The sequence below is a fragment of the Phoca vitulina genome, unplaced genomic scaffold (assembly GCF_004348235.1).
Source record: "Phoca vitulina isolate PV1807 unplaced genomic scaffold, GSC_HSeal_1.0 scaffold59, whole genome shotgun sequence".
In the NCBI taxonomy this organism is placed as follows: domain Eukaryota; kingdom Metazoa; phylum Chordata; class Mammalia; order Carnivora; family Phocidae; genus Phoca; species Phoca vitulina.
The window spans coordinates 7,411,725-7,430,274 of record NW_022589762.1 but is presented as its reverse complement, the minus strand read 5'-3'; the positions used below and the strand labels follow the sequence as shown (position 1 = coordinate 7,430,274).

The following is an 18,550-nucleotide window of genomic DNA, read 5'->3' as shown; positions in this document are numbered from 1 at the left end:
TCCGCAGCCCGGGAGCCAGTCAAGGCCGCAGGACTTGCTAGCCCAGTTCCAGAGTGCGACTTCCTGGGCCAGGGTTACCCTCCAGGTGGCTGCAGACAGAATGGCTTTCAGACAGAGGCAGCCAGGTCATCTGGTGACGAAACGGACTTGCCCTCTGACGTCATGTTGGGTCATGTAGCACCTAGGGGCCCTGAAGGGATACTAAGCCAAAGCGAAGACCAATCCCAATGGCTCTTGGGAGTGCAGTGCACACCCCTTTGTGAGAGATGCTCTCGGTTAGGCCCAAGACGTGGAGTTTATGCCTAGTTGGGGTATGCTGGGCCTTTCTTGGGTACTGTCCGCAAGATTGGTTTCTCTTTGGCACCCAGCCTAGCTCCCCTCCCCTTTATCCCAGACCTCGGAATAAGCTAAAAAACCCAAAGAGTTGGCTAGATACAGTATACTTTATTGATGGTACATGACAAGGTAGGGGTCCCCAAGCCCCTCCCCTTCTTCAGGGAGTCTGGGATGGAAACGGAGGAGGTTGGGAGATTCTCAGTGTTTTGGGGAATAAGTTGGGGCAGGGACTCCCCAGCAGCTGAGGGCCTCTCTCTTCCTCTTGCTCTCGCTGGGGCTGGTGGTCCAGGGGGCTCTTACTCCTTGGAGGCCATGTGGACCATAAGGTCCACCACCCGGTTGCTGTAGCCGAATTCATTGTCATACCTGGAAGGAGATCAAGCGTGAAAGGCTATTTTCCCGAATCGGCCACCAGAGGGCGCCCGACGCTCGCCACTTCCCCAGGTGTTGCCCCACCCCGGACACATACCAGGAAATGAGCTTGACAAAGTGGTCATTGAGAGCAATGCCAGCCCCGGCATCGAAGGTGGAGGAGTGGGTGTCGCTGTTAAAGTCGCAGGAGACAACCTGGTCCTCAGTGTACCCCAGGATGCCCTTGAGGGGGCCCTCTGACGCCTGCTTCACCACCTTCTTGATGTCGTCGTATTTGGCCTGACAAGGTAAAATCGAGATGGTTATTCAGGTTCCAATTCTGCCGGTCTCCCCTAGACGCCCATCCCTAGTGCGCCACCTTCTCCGACCCCCACTTACAGCTTTCTCCAGGCGGCAGGTCAGATCCACGACAGACACGTTGGGGGTGGGGACACGGAAGGCCATGCCAGTGAGCTTCCTACAGATTGGAGTGGGGGGGAACGGGGTCAGCACCAGTCCTCCTGACCGCCCCCCCCAAGACCCCAGAGCAGGAAAGCAGCCAGGAGCCTCACCCATTCAGCTCAGGGATGACCTTGCCCACAGCCTTGGCAGCGCCAGTGGAAGCAGGAATGATGTTCTGGGCAGCCCCTCGGCCGTCGCGCCACAGCTTCCCAGAGGGGCCGTCCACGGTCTTCTGGGTGGCAGTGATGGCGTGGACGGTGGTCTGCGAGCGCGGGGGAAGGAGTGAGGGCCTGTGCAGTACTCATCACCTCACCCACCCTTGGGGAGAATTAAGGGGCAGAGTGACCTGACCTTGGAACCCCCAGGGTCCCGTGGCACCCCCCCAGCCCAGGACCACGTCCTAAGCAGAGAGGAAGATGTAGTCCTGGGTGAGAAATCAATGGGCTCTGTGCACTTTCCCCAGCACGCGTACCATGAGTCCCTCCACGATGCCGAAGTTGTCATGGATGACCTTGGCCAGAGGGGCCAAGCAGTTGGTGGTGCAGGAGGCATTGCTGAAAAGAGGGACGCACGTCAAGGGCAAGCAGGTCCATCTTATCACACAGTTATGATCCAGCCACTTCTCCACTCCTCTCCCCTCTGCCAAGCTTACCTGACAATCTTGAGAGAGTTGTCGTACTTCTCATGGTTCACACCCATCACGAACATGGGGGCATCGGCAGAGGGAGCAGAGATGATGACTCTCTTGGCCCCGCCCTTCAAGTGAGCCTGCAGCAGAGGAGTCATGACAATCCAGGCCCTCCCTTTCCCGGTCTAAGCCCGCAGTCCCCATGTTTCCCGCTGTACCAAATCCCAGGGTCAACCCCTCCCATCTTTAGTCTCCCTGGCACTCACCCCAGCTTTCTCCATGGTGGTGAAGACCCCAGTGGACTCCACAACATACTCAGCACCAGCATCACCCCATTTGATGTTGGCGGGATCTCGCCTACAAGGGTAGACAAGACGCCAAGTTCAGGGACATGAGGTACTACGTACCCAAGGTGGTCCTCCCATCCTAGTACCTCCCTCAAAGCAAAGTTCTTCCTGTTCCGTCTTCCACACTTACTCCTGGAAGATGGAGATGGACTTTCCATTGATGACAAGCTTCCCGTTCTCAGCCTTGACTGTGCCGTGGAATTTGCCATGGGTGGAATCATACTGGAACATGTAGACCTGGGGGGGGGTCGGAGGGGGCAGTGAGGGGCTGCACTTCAGCCAGGCTCTGCAGAGCTCGGACACCTGCAGGGACAGCACTCACCATGTAGTTGAGGTCAATGAAGGGGTCATTGATGGCAACAATATCCACTTTGCCAGAGTTAAAAGCAGCCCTGGTGACCAGGCGCCCAATACGGCCAAATCTGAGAAAGACAAGGGGCAAGAAGGAATGAGTGGGGGGGAAATCCTCCTGCGCATGGAAGCAGCCCAACTCCTCCTCTTTCAGGGGTTAGAGGATGGCACTTCCTGGCCACCAGGAAAGTCCCAGAAGGTCTAATTTTATCCTGCGCAACCCCGCCAGGACAGCCTGGCTTTACAGCCTGCCCAAGAGGTGACTGGGTTCAAACACTTGCCCAACTCCCCAGCATCTCCAAGTCCTACCAGGAGAAACAGCAGTGCAGGGCATGGTCTGGCCCAGCTTCAGGATACACCCTCTGGGCAGCAGAGACTTGCACACTTAGCAACACCAAGCTCAAAGAGCAAGAGTAAAGGTCAGAAATTAACTGGATGGGGAAAGCCCATCCCTTCCTCCAAAATGGAAAAGGGAAAAAGGAGCACTTCCCACCCCCTAATCTCAGGGCTCTAGTGTGCTAAGCTACCTGTCCTCGCAAGCCCTCTTCTAAACAGGAGCAAAAGCAACAGATGTGTGCGTGTGCGCGCGTGTGAGAGGTAAAAGAGAGCAGAAGCCCAGGCCCCCAGCTGCAGAAAGGTCAGGCAGCTATATTTAACCCCAGATTAGAGTGGAGTGGGGATCTGATTTCTGGAAGATGGTCTGGCGAGAAGGGCAGGATTCCCAAGGCTCACAGACACCTAATCCTCCCAGTGACCTTTATAGCCTTGGCCGTTAGGATTGGGTCAGCTCTAGGCATCTAAGGAAGAAGAGCGCTTCTTCGAGGAGGGCCAGTGTGATGGAAGGGGCTGGCGCCACAGGAGCCATTTTGTGGTGGAAAATTTCTAACTACCCATGACTCAGCTCCCCCAGCATGGCACTAAGCTGCAGCTACCACACCTCTCCGCAGGAAAAAAAAAAAAAAAAAAGAGAAAAAGGACAGGACTCCCCTAAAGCCAGGTTTCTGATTCACCAGAGGCTCATGGAGGAAGGGCAGCCCTGAGGGAAATGGTTGGCAGCCTAGCGGATGGTGTGTGCTCAGAGTTCTGAAGTCCAGCTCTTTCGAGAGCAAGGCTGCCGGAAGCCTTGCCTCACCTGGCTCATGGGACAGAGGCGACTCCACCCCACCGAGGCAGGCCGAGGAGGCTTAGTCATAGGCGAGGAAGGAGGAACGGAGAAGAGCTAAGGGCCGTTTCCTAACGGTGCTTCCTTCACGTCCTTCCCCATTGCAACATGGCGGCTGGGTTACCGCAAACGAGCCGTGCTGGCGGGCTGCGCACCCCGCCGAGGCCCGGGAGCCCGGCACCGCGCCGGCGGGGGGGAGGGGGGCTGGGGGGAGGGGCGCCTCCCCGGCACGTGACCCCGCAGGGCGCGAAAGCAAAGAAAGAAGCCCCGGCCGGGGGATTAAGGGGATGGCTCCTAAGCCGGGAGGGCGGCACTCCCGCGGATCGCAGGCAGGTGGGAGGGGAAGGCTGCGGGCGCCTCGAACCCGCAGGGGCGGCGTTGCAGGAGCGCCACAGCCGGGGTTGGGGTGGGGGCCACGAGGCCCTCTGCGGCGGGGGGCTCCGTCAGGTCAGAGCGCCGACCTTGAGTTCTCCTTGCGGGGGGGGGGGGGAGGACCACAGCACTCGCGTCCCCCACCCACGCGCTCGCCCGGGCCGCAGGGTTCGATGCCCCACCCCAGCCCCGAACTCACCCGTTCACTCCGACCTTCACCATCGTGTCTCGGGGACGCGGCTGCGGAGAGAGGAAGGCGAGCATTAGAGCGCGGGGGCGGGCGGCGGCTGCAGTGCGGCCGCTGCCCTCCCCTCCCCCCAGGCCTCCATTCCCACCCCGCGCTCGGGCACGTCCGTCCTCCCGCCCCCTGCAATGCGGAGGTCCGGCCGGGCACGCCTGACCCGCGGCCGCGCAGCCCAACCAGGGTCCGCGAGCACCCCGGGCCCCTCTCGGAGCCGTGCCCGGGCCTCTCGCGGGTCCCCTCCGTCTGGCTCGGCCGGGCTTTACCTGGCACTGCACCAGAAGATGCGGCTATCTGTCGAACGGGGAGGAGCAGAGAGCGCCGGCGGAGGCTGCAGTCTCAATTTATAGCGCCGGGGCGGGGCGGGAGGGGGCGTGGGGGGCGCGGGCCCCGCCTCCTGTCGGCTCGCCCAGTCGGGGCCCAAGGGCGCGGAGGCCCTGAGCTACGTGCGCCCGTAAAGCCGCGAGTAGCCGGGCCCAATTTTTTTTTTTTGACCCGCCTGCTGCTTCCCGTGTGCACGCACCGAGCGTGTGGGCTAGGGGCGGGGTGGGGGAGGGGACTGAGACTAGCCCAGGGGAGGAGGTGATCGCTAATGGCACTCGTGGGCATCCTGTGGCCATGCAGGGACTGTGGACCCCAGGACCGGGCTCCTGGTGACAACGGAAAGCCTCCGGGAGCCAGGGCCATTAAAATTGCTGCACAGATGAAACGGGAGGACTTTGGGAGCTGGTGGGATGGGGAATTGGAGCCGGAGCCGGGACCCCTCGCAGTTGCACGCGTCCACCCCCATCCCCTTTCTTTCAGAGGCCGAGAGGCGGGAAGGCTGAGGAACTTCTCCTCAAGGCTCTTCGGTAGTGGCGGAGGAACGGCAGAGGAAAAGGCCCGGGAGGGGTCCGCCCGCCTCCTGCCGGCTCTGCCCAGCCCCCACTTCCCTCTCTCCAGGCCCTGGCTCCTGGCCTCCCTGGGCCGGGGGCCTGGGCTGGCACTGGGCAGTGGGGGCCTGGAGAGGAAGGAGGCTCGGGAGGTGGCTGGGGGGTGGGGGGAGGTTTCTGCACTGAAGGTCACGCTGTCCTGCAAGCTCGGGCAGCCCGGAGAGCTGATAATTGGGGCGGACAAACCAGGCCCTGTGTGCACCAGCTGCACCAGCTGCTCTCCCCCAGGCGGGGCTGGGCCGCAGGGGGAGGACGCAAGGCCGGAGGCCTCCCACAGAGTCGCTGCTGGGAGACCTGAGTGCTGTGCCGCCCAGGCCGGGAGACAGTGCCCCTTTCACCGTCCCCACCCCGGCCAGAGAGCGGGACGTGAGGGCGGAAGTCCCTCCCCATCCTGGGACGTGCCGGCCAGCCGCAGAGCCAGGGACTCCCCTTCCCTGCCTGCGCGCCCCGGGGATGTTGGGGGGAGGGTGAGGAGTCCAGAAGAGGGAAAGAATTAGGTCTTGGGCACGTAGTGGGAACCGGCCCCCAGCCCCACGCGAGGTAGAAGGAGGGATCCATTCTCCTCCAACAGTCCGGAGCCCCAGCTGCGCCGGTTTTGCCAGCTGAGGATGGAAGAAGGGCTCCGTTCAGAACGCTTGAGCCGAGAACGAGGGTTTAGAAGGGGGTGGGGTGGAATGGACATGGCCCATCAGCAGGTGCTGGGGGCTGGGGATCCAGGGGCCTCTTTGCTGGCCCAGCGTAACCTGAGACCAGCCCCCTTTTCTAGCTGAAGAGCCTGTGGCTAAGTTTAGCCCGCCTGGTGATAACCTTTGCTTAAAAAGCAGAGAACGCGCTCTCTCGCACCCCGACTCCCACCCTCCAGTCCCTGCCCTTTCTGGGACTGCCGTCCCTCCTTGGGGCCCCAGAGCCAAATCTATGTCTGCCTGGCAGCCATGTGCATGGTTGGTTCCCAGGCTTTTCACGAACCCCAAGAGCAGGGCCAGAGGGCACCTAATGGTGATGGGAGGTGGGAAGCGCCACAAGCAATGGGCTGGGGCCTGGGGTAGGGACTCAGCTGCTAACCGTTCCATTCCTGCTCAGGCTCAACCAGGACCATTAACCCTTTCCCTTCGGAGCCCCTCCATGCTCCCACACTACCTAGAATGTGTGGCTGAGCTCCCATCTTCCCTTTTTGCTACATGCATGTCCTTTCTCATTAGTGTCTTCTGCCAAAAAGGGAGCTCGGTGCCCATGGAGCATTACCGATGCAGCCTGCCGCCGTCATGACAGCAAAGACCAGTGTGTTCATGAGAGCACGCTCGCTGCCTCCTGGTCCGGGTGACTCAGCAGAGCAGACTTGGGGAGCTGAGGGGGTGGGCAGGCTAAAGCAGTGCCTGCATGAGGTGCTGACTTCCCACAGACCCCGTACAGTCAAGTGATGCCTTGGTAGGCAGACGGTCTCCACAGATGGTGGAGGGGACCTGATCTTCCATCAGTCTGGTGGTCACCTGTCCCAGAGTTGGGCTCAGGGAGCACGAATGGGGGAGGGGAGCACAGAGACCAGCCCCTGGTCTAGAGAGGGGTTTCTCCACCTCAGCACCACAGATTGATGCTTTGGGCTGAATCGTTCTGTTGTGGAGTCTGTCTTCTGCATGATACCGTATCTAGCAACATCCCTGGTCTCTCCCCACTAGATGCTGATAGACAGCATCCCTCCCACCTAGGTTGTGACGACAAAAAAATCTCTAGGCATTGCCAAATGTCTCCTGGAGGGCAAAACCGCCCCCAGGTGGAGCACGCTGATCCGGAGACTAAACACTGCGTGCTTCGTCACCCACCGAGGAGCAGTCCTGTCACTTGTGCAGTGTGGGGAGGTCGAGAAGGGGAAGATGAGGCACCAAGGGAGAATGGAGCTTATCAGATCTTGAGATAGGCCCCAGGACGTTGGGGCTCCTCTTTCTGGATTGATAATCCTCTCCCTTTCTCCTGCATCTGGGCCAATGTGAAAGATGAAACAGACAAGCCTAGGAAAAATGTCTAAAAGTATATAAAAACATTTATTCACTAGGAAACAAGGAGACTGGCAGACATATATTCCAATGAAAGCAGCTCAATTCAGTTCAGTTGGGCTAGTTTAAGAGAGACGCTTTACATTATAAAGACCATTATATATTAAAAAGACAAGAAGACAGGCAAACAAGTATTTTACAAGAGCAATGGACTTCTAGGTCACACCACAAGACACCCTGCACAGCAGGGACGGAAACAGGCAACATGACCTCTCAGGGCCTGTGCCTTCGAGGAGGTGCTCGGCGGATGGGTGTGGTCTTCTTGGGTGTCTCATCTTCTGTCATCTCTGCTGAAAGCTCTACTCAGAGGATTGGAGGAATGAGAAAAAGCTGAGTCACAAAGATGGTGAAAAATAGATCTCAGGCAACAAGTGGGATGGCCCCAGACCACGCAGCAGAAACAAAACCCAAACTGTGCGGGGAAGACACCTCGGGGGAGGGGGTGGAGACAATCTACACAGCAGGACCCCAGCAGAACCGGCCTCACCCCCGAAAATACGCCCCCTCTGGACCAAGGCCAGGAGGGAGCATCATACCTTCCTCGCTGGACTCATCACTCGAGAAGATGATTCTGGGTTTCTTTTTTGAAACTCGCTGTTGAGTGTTTCGATGCCGATGGGCAGTACGGCGGGGCTCGGGGGTGACAAAGTCACCGTCTGATGAGGCTGCAGAAGCCAGATGCTGGTGCCGCTTAGAGACTAGAAAAGGCAGAGACATGAGTCCCCAAAAAAGGAACCTCTGAGAGGAGGGCCGGATCTCTCACCCGTGGGGCTGCCTCACATACCAGTGGACGGTTTCTTGGCTGATGGGGCTCTCTGGCTACCCCCTTGGCCAACCTCAAGGTCTTCTACTGCATCCAACCCTCTGGTGTGGCAGACCCGAAGCTTCTGTTCAAATTCATCTATTATAGCCTGGAAGGGAAGAAGAGATGAAGAGCAGGCCTGGAAACACAGTTACTTCTATGATGAAAAAGAAACAAGTCCATGAAAAGACATGGTGAAAACTTAAATGTAGATCACCGAGAGAGGGGTACATACTGCATGACTGCAAGTATAGGATGTTCTGGAAAAGGCAAAACTGGCAACAGCAAAACAAATCAGTGGTTGCCAGGGGTTGGGGGGACAGAGGGTCAGTGGGGGAGCACAGAGGACTTCTTTGGCAGTGAAACTGCACCATATGATACTAGAATGATTGACACAGGGCATTATATACTTGTCCAAACCCACAGAATGCACACCAAGAGTGACCTATGGACTTTGGGTGATAATGATGTGTCAACACAGGTTCATCGATTGTAGCAAATGTGCCACTTTGGGGGGGGATGCTGATCATGGGGAAGGCTGGACATGTGTGGGGGCAGGGGGCAATGGAAGAAGTCTATACCTTCCACTCAATTTTGCTTTTGAACCTAAAACTGCTCTAGAAAATAAAGTTTATTTTAAAAAAGAGAAAAAGAAACAAAGAAACAGGAATTGGAGACAGAAAGAGCTGGTCTCAGGTGGTGCTGGTGACGTGGTTGCAGGGCAGTCTGGGGCAGCAGGCTCACCTTGCCCTCGGGCTTGGCTCCACGCCGCAGCTTGCCCACGACCGACAAAAAAGCACTAAAGACGGACTCATCTGACAGTTTATCCCCAAAGCAGTCAAAGTTGTCCAGCATCTTGCGGAGGCCTCGCTCTGTGAGGGCCAGCTGTGACACACAGTAGGCCAGGTCCCGGTACTGCCGCTCGGTCCTGCAGACGGCAAGGGCCTCGTGAGGAGTCGCGGGGCGGAGAGGCAAAGGCCTGTCCTTCCTCGGCCGGCTCCCACGGCCTCAGGGCCGCCCCAGGGGGACGGCAGCGTACCGGGCGGTGCGGAAGCGTGGGCACAGCTTCTCCACCAGGCTCTCGGTCTGCTTGTCCTTGGTGATGTAGGAGAGGAGCTGCCTGAGGGAGGGGAGATGTGGGCGTGTGAGCTCCCAGGGGCAGCCATCCCTCCCCCAGCACCAGCCCTCCTGGCCATTCCTCCTGCCCTCTTCCTGTGCCCTCAGAAAAAGGTCCACCCCACCCCTGGAGAAACGTTCACCGAGAATGGGAATTTATAACAAAAGCAGCTGCCGGGTGGTGAGGACCACTATGTGCCTACCACCATGTTAGAAACGTGATCGTGCTGAATCCTCAAGAACTAAGGGGCAAGTATCCTAGGCCTCATTTCCTAGAGGAGGAACAGGCACAGAGAGGATAAGTCATCGCTCAAGGCCATATAGCTAAAAAGTAGCAGAGCTAGAATTCAAACACAGGTTTGTCTGATTCCTAAGCATGTGCTACATGAAAAATATGCTCCCGGGCCCAGGGAACCGTACTTCATGATGGTGTGGAAAGGTTCTTCCTCCACCCCTCCCTCGGGGTCTGACAGGCGGCTGATGATATCTGGAAGGAGGTTATAGATCGCATTGCCCTGGGAGAGAGAGAGAGTCACGTTAGAGGGACGGTGGTGTGCCTGCCCCTCAGCAGCGAGCCCTCAGCTGCCTGGCTGCCTCTCACCTTGTGGGAAAGCTCATTGAAGAAGTTCTTGGCCAGGGCAGCGATCTGAGGCACGGGGTCGATGAGCAGCACGGCCATCTCGCTCACCTGCCCCTTCACCTTCACCATGTCCTTTAGAATCAGGTGGGTCATCACCAGCCCCGCTGTTCTCCGAACTTGCCGAGCTGGGTCCCGGAGCCTGGGAATGAAATCTTAAGTCACTGGGACCAACGCTGGCGAGGAAAGGCCCTCAGCAGGAATCTATTACCCCTTCTTTTTTTTTTTCTTTTAAGTAAACTCTGCCCCCAACGTGGGGCTCGAACTCATGACCCCAAGATCAAGAATCTTATGCTCTACTGATTGAGCCAGTCAGGTGCCCCTCTAGTACCCCTTCTTAACGTGACATCCTCGAAGCAGTTAGAAAATGGATTGGGGGAAGAGGCCAAGCTTGTAGCCAAGGCTTTGGATAGAGGCGCCAATCTCTTTGGGGCCATATTTAGCCAGGGCCTGTACAGGTCAAGTATCAAGCAGATGTTCAAGGTAATGCTAAAGACCAAACACAGTTTTCGTGATTTTTATACCGGCCGAACTTCAGCCTCCCAGAGCTGGTGAGGCCTGCTAAAGTGTCATGAGAGGGATGCCTGGGTGGCTCAGTTGTAAAGCATCTGCCTTCGGCTCAGGTCATGATCCTAGGGTCTTGGGATCGAGCCCCGCATCAGGCTCCCTGCTCAGCGGGGAGCCTGCTTCTCCTTCTCCCTCTCCCTCTGCCTGCCGCTCCCTCGGCTTGTGCTCTCTGTCAAATAAATAAAACCTTTAAAAAAAAAATAAAAAAAAATAGAAGTGTCATGAGGGCTCTCTTACCGAGCATACAGATGAGGTGTCCAGGGGTCCACCAGGTTGGGGAAGCGGATGGCCAGATCCCCAGTAGCAATCATGAGGTTAGACCGGACAATGGGGAGTGAGGACTTTTCCAGCATGGTGAACAGCAAACGAAGCTGGGAGTCACAGAAAGTGGCACTAGGGGGCCAGGAGAGGACCATTAGGGAGACCGTCGATCCCCATCCTCTCAGAGCGGGCGCTCCTGCCCCCAGGACCTACCTGATCATGCAGAACTTGCCCAGGGCAAGTGAAGCTGCCGCAGAGAGCTCCGGGTTGCTGTAGAGGCCAGGGCTGTTGCAGACTTTGAGCAGAAGTGGAACGAAGGCAGCCAGGACCTGTGTGCCTGTCAGCAGAACGGCGCTCGGTTTGGGACGGGCTATCTCGGCCGGGGAGCAGGCCCCTCAGCCAGCCTTACCATCTAACAGCTCCTGCTCGCAGATGCCGCGGATGAGTTCCGCCTCCGTGTCGTCGGCGGCTGCGCCCACCAGCCCCATCTCCTCCTCCATGGCGGTCTCAGAGCTGGCGTTCTGGTGGGGAAGAAACCAGGCGTCACGGCTCGTCCGGGACAGCGTTTCTGACTGCAGCCTACCTTTCATTTTGTAGGACTGCATCTGGGGAAAGCCTGGTACTGCACAACCCCTCCTACAACTGCCAAATGTGTCTGTGGAGAGGGAGGGCTCCTGAATTCCAGAGGAAAAGAACTAGGTCTCTGTAGTGTTGTTTTCACGTTGCCAAATCTGAATTGGCAAATTCAAAATTGAACAAATGGCATTTATATTCAAGTTGCCAAAGCATATGCCTCCACCTCGGAACCCATCCTCAGGGAAGCAGGCCGTTTCCTGTATACAGTCAACAGACAGATCACGTGGACAGTGGTTCAAGGTCACAAAGGTCAGACCTTATTCCACTGCTGCAAGGCTCTGTGTCTAACTGGTTTGTAAGACATCACTGCTTCTAGTGGAGAACACAATGTCCCCATCAGGTGGCAGGCCCAGTGACCAAGGCTGATGGGAAGGGGGGATGGGGGTGTGCTCGTCCTCATATGCAGCGCCTCTGGGGGCCAGCCTGAGGTCCCTAACTCAGTGCCCTGTGTTTCCCTAAAACCTTCCTTCCTGGGTGATGGTGAACGGACTGCTCCATCTTTGTTCTCACTAATCTTTCCCAGAGTAGTAACAGTAAGGAGCAGAGCCTCTTCCTCATTTTATTTAACGGTAGGAAAGCAAGGATCCCCAGGAGGAAATGTGAATGACCCCAGGCCATGAAACAAAGCTGGGCAAGGCTTGGGACACAAACCCAAATGCCCAGGCACTTCATTCACCTTCTCCTTTAGGTCCTTAGTCTTCTGCTCCTGTTCTTCCCGAAGAACCCGGCGCCGACAGAGCTCTCCACTCACTGCCTGTTCCAAATGCACCAGCTGCTGCAGGGCCACGTCTCCAGCCAAGGACAGCAGGTTCATCAGCAGGAAAGTGGGGAGCATGGGGGTGTCCTCTGGAGGAGGGGAGAGGGAAAGCAGGGAGAAAAAGACAAAATCAGGTTTCAGGAGCCCTACACCCTGTTCTGAAGGCTCTTCTCCTTGCTCACGGGCCATACGCAAAGCAGCGAAGAAGAGGTGGGGGCGGGGAGATGGCGGTAGCGACTGGCCCGATCTGAGTGACAAAAGTGACAGAGGGTGGTCTGGGGGCGGGTCAGGGGCTGCTGTACGAAGCCGTGTTGGCAGCAGCTTCTGGCCCGACAAGGAAAGCAGTAGAATCTGGCTGCCTGCCCAACTGGGGACCCTCTGCCCACTCACTCGGGCCCTCCTGGGTGCTGCTCTTCTCTCCCAGCTTCTCCAGGGCCTGTTTCGCACAGCCCTGCAATATCTGGGCACAGATCACCTCGGGGCCCTCTGCCAGCTGGTAAATGAGGGTCACCGCCACCTCCTTGAATGGGATCCAGAGTGGGTCTGGGTGCATGAAGCCTGCAGAGGGGAAGGGAGAAGTTACCCACTGCAGAGAAAGGACTCGATTCTGCCCAAGGCCTTCGTGCTAGCTCACCTTTTGTGATCACCTCCTGCAGTCGCTCAAAGAGCCTGTGTTCCTGAGGCAGCCGGAAGGGGGGGTGACGTTTGCTCAGAGAAGGCTGTTGAGAACAGCAAAGACAAAACGTGGGTATGTGTTGAGAGCGGATAAGAGGACCCCCCACTTTCCTTGGTTTGGAGACCCCCACATACCTTTCTCCTGTCAGAGAGATTGGCAATGGCATGGCACACCTGCTGGGCCAGCCTGTAGTCCTGTGGAAACTTCTCGTCCAGCCCTATGCTCACCAGTGTGTCTAAGTTGCTTCCCACAATTTCTGGTTTTCCTCTAGGGGAAGGAAGCCACAGAGTTAGAGCCAGTCAGGAACAGCACTCTGTAGGGGATAACGCCAAGTGGAGTAGGCAATGGCACTCAGTGCAAGGCTTTCTGGGAGCCCTGGAGCGCTCCAGGAGAGGCTCTAACACGGCTGGCCCTCAGAATCCCTCTTGCTGGCCTAAATCCCATGATTTCTGCTGGGCTGGGCGGGGGGAGGGTGGTGGGGGCTGGTACTCGCACTATTTTATTTTTACTTTTCATTGAGGGAGGCAACTCACGTACAGCTGCCGGGCCTGACTGCCGGTGCCAAAGGGAAGGGAACCTTCTCAGAGCCCTCCCTTCCCCTCTCATCTCTACTGCCTGTCGGGACCTGAGCCTCACCGTGCCATCATCCCCAGAAGCATGACCGAGGAACAGCGCTCCAGAGGAGAGCAGGGGACCTTCTCGGTTGCCCGCTCCCACAGCACCTGGGTCACTGCTGGCTTCAGTTCATCCTTCTGCACAAATTCACAGAGCTGAAGAGAAAAGAAAAAGGGCTCAGGCCAGAAAATAATGATTCGCCCGGTCCTTGGTCCACTTCTCTGAAAAGAACACGGAGAACCCGAAGTGGGTAAAAGCAATACTTAGGCCCGGCAAAGGAAGAAGGAGACTCGAGTCGTGAAGTTGGGGTTTGGGGAGGTATTTCCATCTCTGTCACTTTTCCACCCACATGGCCTCAAAACTACATTTGTTAAGACGACATAATGACAGTAACCTTGTTCAGTTCTGTGTGGAACCGTGGTTCTGACCACATTTGAGAGATTTCTAATAGGTCCTGTTACTGTTACCACAACTCAACATGTCTAAAACAGAAGGCTCCATCCTTCCTTGCCTTCTCATTTTGCCCAGAGTACCAACATTCTTAGTCACATATACTTAGAACTGCACTGTCAACTAATTTTTTCTCACGTAGTCTTACCTATTCTTCGTTTTTTAAAAAGATTTCATTTATTTATTTGAGAGAGAGAGAGAAAGTGTGTGTGTGGCAGTGGGAGAGGGAGAAGCAGACTCCCTGCTGAGCAGGGAGCCCGATGCGGGGCTCAATCCCAGGACCCCGGGATCATGACCCGAGCCAAACGAAGGCAGATGCCCAACTGAGCCACCCAGGCACACCCCCCATTCTTCCTTTAAACTCCATCTTCCATTAAGTGCAGTTCCATAGCTTTTCCTCCCACCCCGTCCAGCCCTGACACTGCACACTTACAGCAGCCTCCTCTCCACCAACCTGTGTGTTTGTGTTGGACTAGTCTCCCAAACACCTACTTCATCATGCCACACCTCTGCTCATCCTGTAGAAATAGCTCTTCTTTGCCTACGGTAGGGGCTCCGGACCAGGAGCTAGCCCACAAGACTTCAGGCCAGTGGCCGCCAGCAGGCTCTTCTTTCCCCCAGCAAGGAGAGACAGGCAGCCAGCATCATGCTCCATCTAGTGGAGGCCGGTGGTCAGGACCACCTCCACCTTCGGACCCCACAGTCCAAAGGCTACACAAGCAAATCCGCCTAAATGAAAGGCTGGCGAACAAGGGGAAAGTCCAGGACGTGTGAAAGGCCTTCAGGGACCTTTACAATCCAGTTCCAACTGACACTCCCACTTTATTAGCTTTTCCAGGTAACAATTTCCAGCCCGAATACGATCTTCATTCCGCAACTCTCTGTGCTCTTTCTTGGCTTTCCATCTACGTCCTTCTCTCCTTTCTCCGATTCTCTATATCACACTTATCAAGACCCTGCTTAAGTCCTACCACCTACCTCACACTGTTCTCTTTCCCACTTGGGACTCGTCAGAGTAACACAGAAGTTAAGAGTATGTTGTCCAGAGCTCTTATTGCAAGTCTCTCCAGCGAACCAGCTGTAATTAGCCAAGTTCCTCAACCTCTCAGTGCCTCAGACTTCTCACTGTAAAATGTGCACTAACAGTATCACCCCACAGGGCTGTGTGAGAATCACACAGGTTCGGACGAGCCAACTGCTGAGAATAGCGCCTGCCATATTAGAAGTATTACTGTGTTACCATTGTTGCTACAAACGTTACCTGTGCCACTTTCCCTGGCACTAATTACCCGTGTGCTACACCGTCCCGTGTTTTATGTTTGGCTATACCCACCATACTGTTGATTCCTTTTAAGTTGGGAACTTGAAAACAATCTTATACTTTGTGGTGCTGAGTAAGTTGCTGAACACACCGTAACCACTCACTAATACTTCTTGAGTGAATAAAGAAAGTAGACGTAAGGGGGCACCTGGCTGGCTCTGTTGGAGGAATGTGTGATACTTGATCTTGGGGTTGAGTTTGAGCCCCATGCTAGGTGCAGAGATTACTTGAATAAATAAATAAGTTTAAAAAAAGAAAGAAAGGAAGGAAGGAAGAAAGAAAGAAAGTAGAAGAAAGGAGACTTACGATTTCCTCAAGACACTGGATGGTCCCAACTGAGGCATCTACTAGTAGCAAAGAGAGATTCTGAATCAAAGCCTGGGCCTTGGCTCTGTGGGAAGAGCAGAGAGCAGAGGTCATTAAAAACTGGTAAGTTCGAACCCGGCACACAGGTTATTAGGGCTATCTGACCACAGCGTCGGATAACTATGTAGGATGGGCTTGACCGGAAGTCCAGCCCCACCCTGAACCCCATTACAGATCTACAGGCCTCTGGATTTGGAACTCCTCTAGAAGGATGCCCCCGGCCCCGCCAGACATCCCATGAGAAGCTGACCTCAGAAAAGTTGGCAAAGGCAAAAGTACCACATATACCTGGCGGAGTCCCCTTTGGGGTTGAGGTAAAGTTGGCGGTAGGCATTAAGCACAGCTTCCCGGACGCCAGGCTCCTTAGACCAGATGAGAGGCAGCATGCGGCGCACCCCGACCAGGGCCTGAGGTACCCCAAATTGGAACACCATCACAAAGAATTCAATCACCTCCTGTACGACTGAGAGGACAGACACAAATGTCACCCATCTGCTTGGCAAAATTCCCCAGTACTAGAAGTGGCAGCTCTCCTCATTCTCCCCGAGAATGTCAACTCCCAGATGGCCCTATCGTGAAATACTGTGTGTGTTAAAATGCGCATGCTCCATGGGGCTATACATAGCCAACAGAAATAAAGAATCCCTGCCTTTTGAAGGAGCAGATAGTCATCAATAACATATGGACGAGACTGGTGTTTCCAACCCCAAGACCCAGGCCTTACAGAGAGGGACGCTGGCATACCTGTCGTTGTATTTTCATACATCATCTTGCTGATGATGCTAACGGCCTCTGTAATCTTCAAAGAGAACCTATAGGCATCCTGCAGATACTGCACCAGCATCTCCTGCTTCACCAGTTCATCGTTCTCCCGGGGTTTCCCAGGCTCGGACACACTGGGCTTGTCTTTACAGTCCATCTGTTCTGGGCCCATGTTTCCTGCCGGCCCCTGGGTATTCTCCTGTGTGGAAGCTGCTGGGCCTAGGAGTTAGAGAATTATAGGATGGTTACTGCTCGAGGGCATATGGGGTAATCCAACAGCTGTAACATCCCTGGATATTTATTTCCACAGTGGGAAGGTATACATTTATTTTATTTTTTTAAAGATTTTATTTATTTGACAGAGAGAGAGAGATAGTGAGAGAGGGAACACAAGCAGGGGGAGTGGGAGAGGGAGAAGCAGGCTTCCCGCTGAGCAGGGAGCCCGATGCGGGGCTCGACCCCAGGACCCTGGGATCATGACCTGAGCCGAAGGCAGACGCCCAATGACTGAGCCACCCAGGCGCCCCGAAGGTATACATTTAGAACCTACACTAAAACATCTTGGTTCATTTCTCAATAAAGATTTCTAAAGTCCTCTACGGTTTTGGAAACATCCTTTCACAGCGTATGACTATCAATCTCAGGCCCTTGGGCTGCTTCCATTCCGGAGCAGAGCCACTGCAAACTCTCCTCTGGATTTCTTCAGCTCTGGGTTCTGTTAGCCAGGTCAGCATCTGGCATAAAGTCCATGGCCCATATATACTAGCTGAAATGTTTTGTTTGCTAACTGAAAAAGGAAAAGGAATTACCTTTGAAGACAGTCTCCAGGAGATTCAGGAACCTGGTCTCCTCTGACTGCTCTGAGTCCATGTGACTGAAAGGCTCAGACTCCTGGAAGTGGCCTATGGCTTCTCGAGCGACAAGGATGGCCTGCCTGGAAGAACATCTCTTTGTTGCCAACTCGGGACCCACAAGAGCATCACTGCAGCCTTCTGTCACGGAGCCTACCTCATGGTTCCATCGAGAAGCTAGACCTACTGCCCCAAAGAAAAGGAACACTTCTCATGCTTACAAAGCTGAGAAGCACCTACTAAGGGTAGAGCTCAAAACACTTTTCCCATTTCTCAAGTGACAAGGCTTTACTATATAGTCTTCAAGAAACTCAAATAAGGCTTTTCAAATTTTAAAGGTCATAAACCTACTTATACCAGACATCTGCTTAAAAACTTTGCTAAGTCAAAGTTTGGAAAAAAGAAGTGTTCAATAACTGGTTAATTTATGGTACATCCATACAATGGGATTCCGTATAGCCATAAAAAATAATGAGGCAGCTATTTACGCATAAATATTAAAAACACTATGATACATGATTCAGTGAAAAAAAGCAAGGTGGTAGACCAGCAGGTAGAAAATTCTATCACCTGCGTAAGAAGGCGAAGAAAAGAACATACGTTTGACTACATGTCTGTGTCATCTCTAGAAGAATGTGCAATAAACTCAGAATGTTGCTTCCCTGTGGAAAGGAGAACTAAGTGGCTGGGAAATAGGGTTGGAAGGGACTTTACAATACATGTCCTTTTTGTAATTTTAAATTTTATACCACGTGAATGTACTAATTTCTTTTTTAATGATTTTATTTTTAAGTAATCTCTACACCCAATGTGGAGCTCGAACTCATGACCCTGAGATCAAGAGTCGCACGCTCCACCCACTGAGCCACCCAGGCGCCCCTCATCAATTTCTTATTTTACAAATAATGAAACTGAGGCCCAAGAAGTTTAAGCAACTTACTTGAAACTACAGAACTAGAATTATACTTATAGGCTCTTTTCTTCAAATGGACAGCTTTTGCATATTTAATTATAATATTATTTACAGTTAGTTGTTTGTGAAGTTTCTTTAAACATTTCTAAAAGTAGAAATGCATGCTTAATTGTGGACTATGCCTTTGGCATAAATCTGGTGTTCAGGCCATTACTACAATGAAAACATCTACCATCACCTGGTGGCAGCATACCCTAAGTACAGTTCATCTTAAAGAAACACTGTTCCTCAAAAGTTAATTCTAAACATAAAAAGGTCATTAGAGAATCTTTCACATACTTGTAACTAGCCTTGGCAAGCAACTGATGGATGCGTGTTTTCACATCTTCAATGGTCTCTGTATTAGCAATTGCCTCAGGAATCTCCTCTTCTTCCTGGGGAAGCTTTAGCAGCTGTTGCAGAGTACACTTCAACTCTGGCAGCATGGCTTCCCACTCCTCCTCTGGGTCCAGTGCTGCAGCTGAATGAGAAAGTCTTAGAGTCTTTCCTTGGACTTTCTGACGGCAGGGAGCAGGATGTCTCGGGTGAGG

General features: G+C 54.4%; 2 protein-coding genes across 3 annotated transcripts in view; both read right to left on the bottom strand.

The window, feature by feature from the left end:
* Positions 1-424: 424 nt before the first annotated feature.
* Positions 425-4,586, bottom strand: GAPDH (glyceraldehyde-3-phosphate dehydrogenase). Its single transcript, XM_032391014.1, has 11 exons — positions 4,517-4,586; positions 4,209-4,249; positions 2,447-2,546; positions 2,255-2,361; positions 2,044-2,134; positions 1,802-1,917; positions 1,622-1,703; positions 1,260-1,411; positions 1,087-1,165; positions 806-987; positions 425-702 (listed from the first exon to the last, which is right to left on the bottom strand). Exons 2-11 carry the CDS (start codon positions 4,229-4,231, stop codon positions 633-635), a joined length of 1,002 nt encoding a protein of 333 aa, XP_032246905.1. The 5' UTR covers positions 4,232-4,249; positions 4,517-4,586; the 3' UTR covers positions 425-632.
* Positions 4,587-7,206: 2,620 nt separating this feature from the next.
* The window catches only part of NCAPD2 (non-SMC condensin I complex subunit D2), a 28,380-nt gene continuing 17,036 nt past the window's right edge, over positions 7,207-18,550 (bottom strand). For both annotated transcript variants that reach the window (XM_032390963.1, XM_032390964.1), the window contains exons 13-32: positions 18,300-18,480; positions 17,006-17,130; positions 16,179-16,415; positions 15,723-15,897; positions 15,375-15,459; positions 13,319-13,452; positions 12,817-12,949; positions 12,641-12,725; positions 12,397-12,564; positions 11,926-12,095; positions 11,023-11,134; positions 10,827-10,950; positions 10,590-10,745; positions 9,750-9,927; positions 9,569-9,663; positions 9,072-9,152; positions 8,777-8,960; positions 8,015-8,141; positions 7,767-7,928; positions 7,207-7,529 (exon numbers count right to left, since the gene is read on the bottom strand). In XM_032390963.1, the coding sequence (XP_032246854.1) occupies positions 7,444-7,529; positions 7,767-7,928; positions 8,015-8,141; positions 8,777-8,960; positions 9,072-9,152; positions 9,569-9,663; positions 9,750-9,927; positions 10,590-10,745; positions 10,827-10,950; positions 11,023-11,134; positions 11,926-12,095; positions 12,397-12,564; positions 12,641-12,725; positions 12,817-12,949; positions 13,319-13,452; positions 15,375-15,459; positions 15,723-15,897; positions 16,179-16,415; positions 17,006-17,130; positions 18,300-18,480 (2,798 nt within the window). In that variant the 3' untranslated portion in view covers positions 7,207-7,443. The remainder of the gene's footprint in view (positions 7,530-7,766; positions 7,929-8,014; positions 8,142-8,776; positions 8,961-9,071; positions 9,153-9,568; positions 9,664-9,749; positions 9,928-10,589; positions 10,746-10,826; positions 10,951-11,022; positions 11,135-11,925; positions 12,096-12,396; positions 12,565-12,640; positions 12,726-12,816; positions 12,950-13,318; positions 13,453-15,374; positions 15,460-15,722; positions 15,898-16,178; positions 16,416-17,005; positions 17,131-18,299; positions 18,481-18,550) is intronic.

Excerpts from the sequence above, each read along its gene's own strand:
- GAPDH (XM_032391014.1), bottom strand. The coding sequence starts at position 4,231 with ATGGTGAAGGTCGGAGTGAACGG. Across the intron at positions 2,362-2,446 it reads TCATTGACCTCAACTACATG|GTCTACATGTTCCAGTATGA; the intron begins GTGAGTGCTGTC and ends ACCCCCCCCCAG. Across the intron at positions 1,704-1,801 it reads AACTCTCTCAAGATTGTCAG|CAATGCCTCCTGCACCACCA; the intron begins GTAAGCTTGGCA and ends CCCTCTTTTCAG.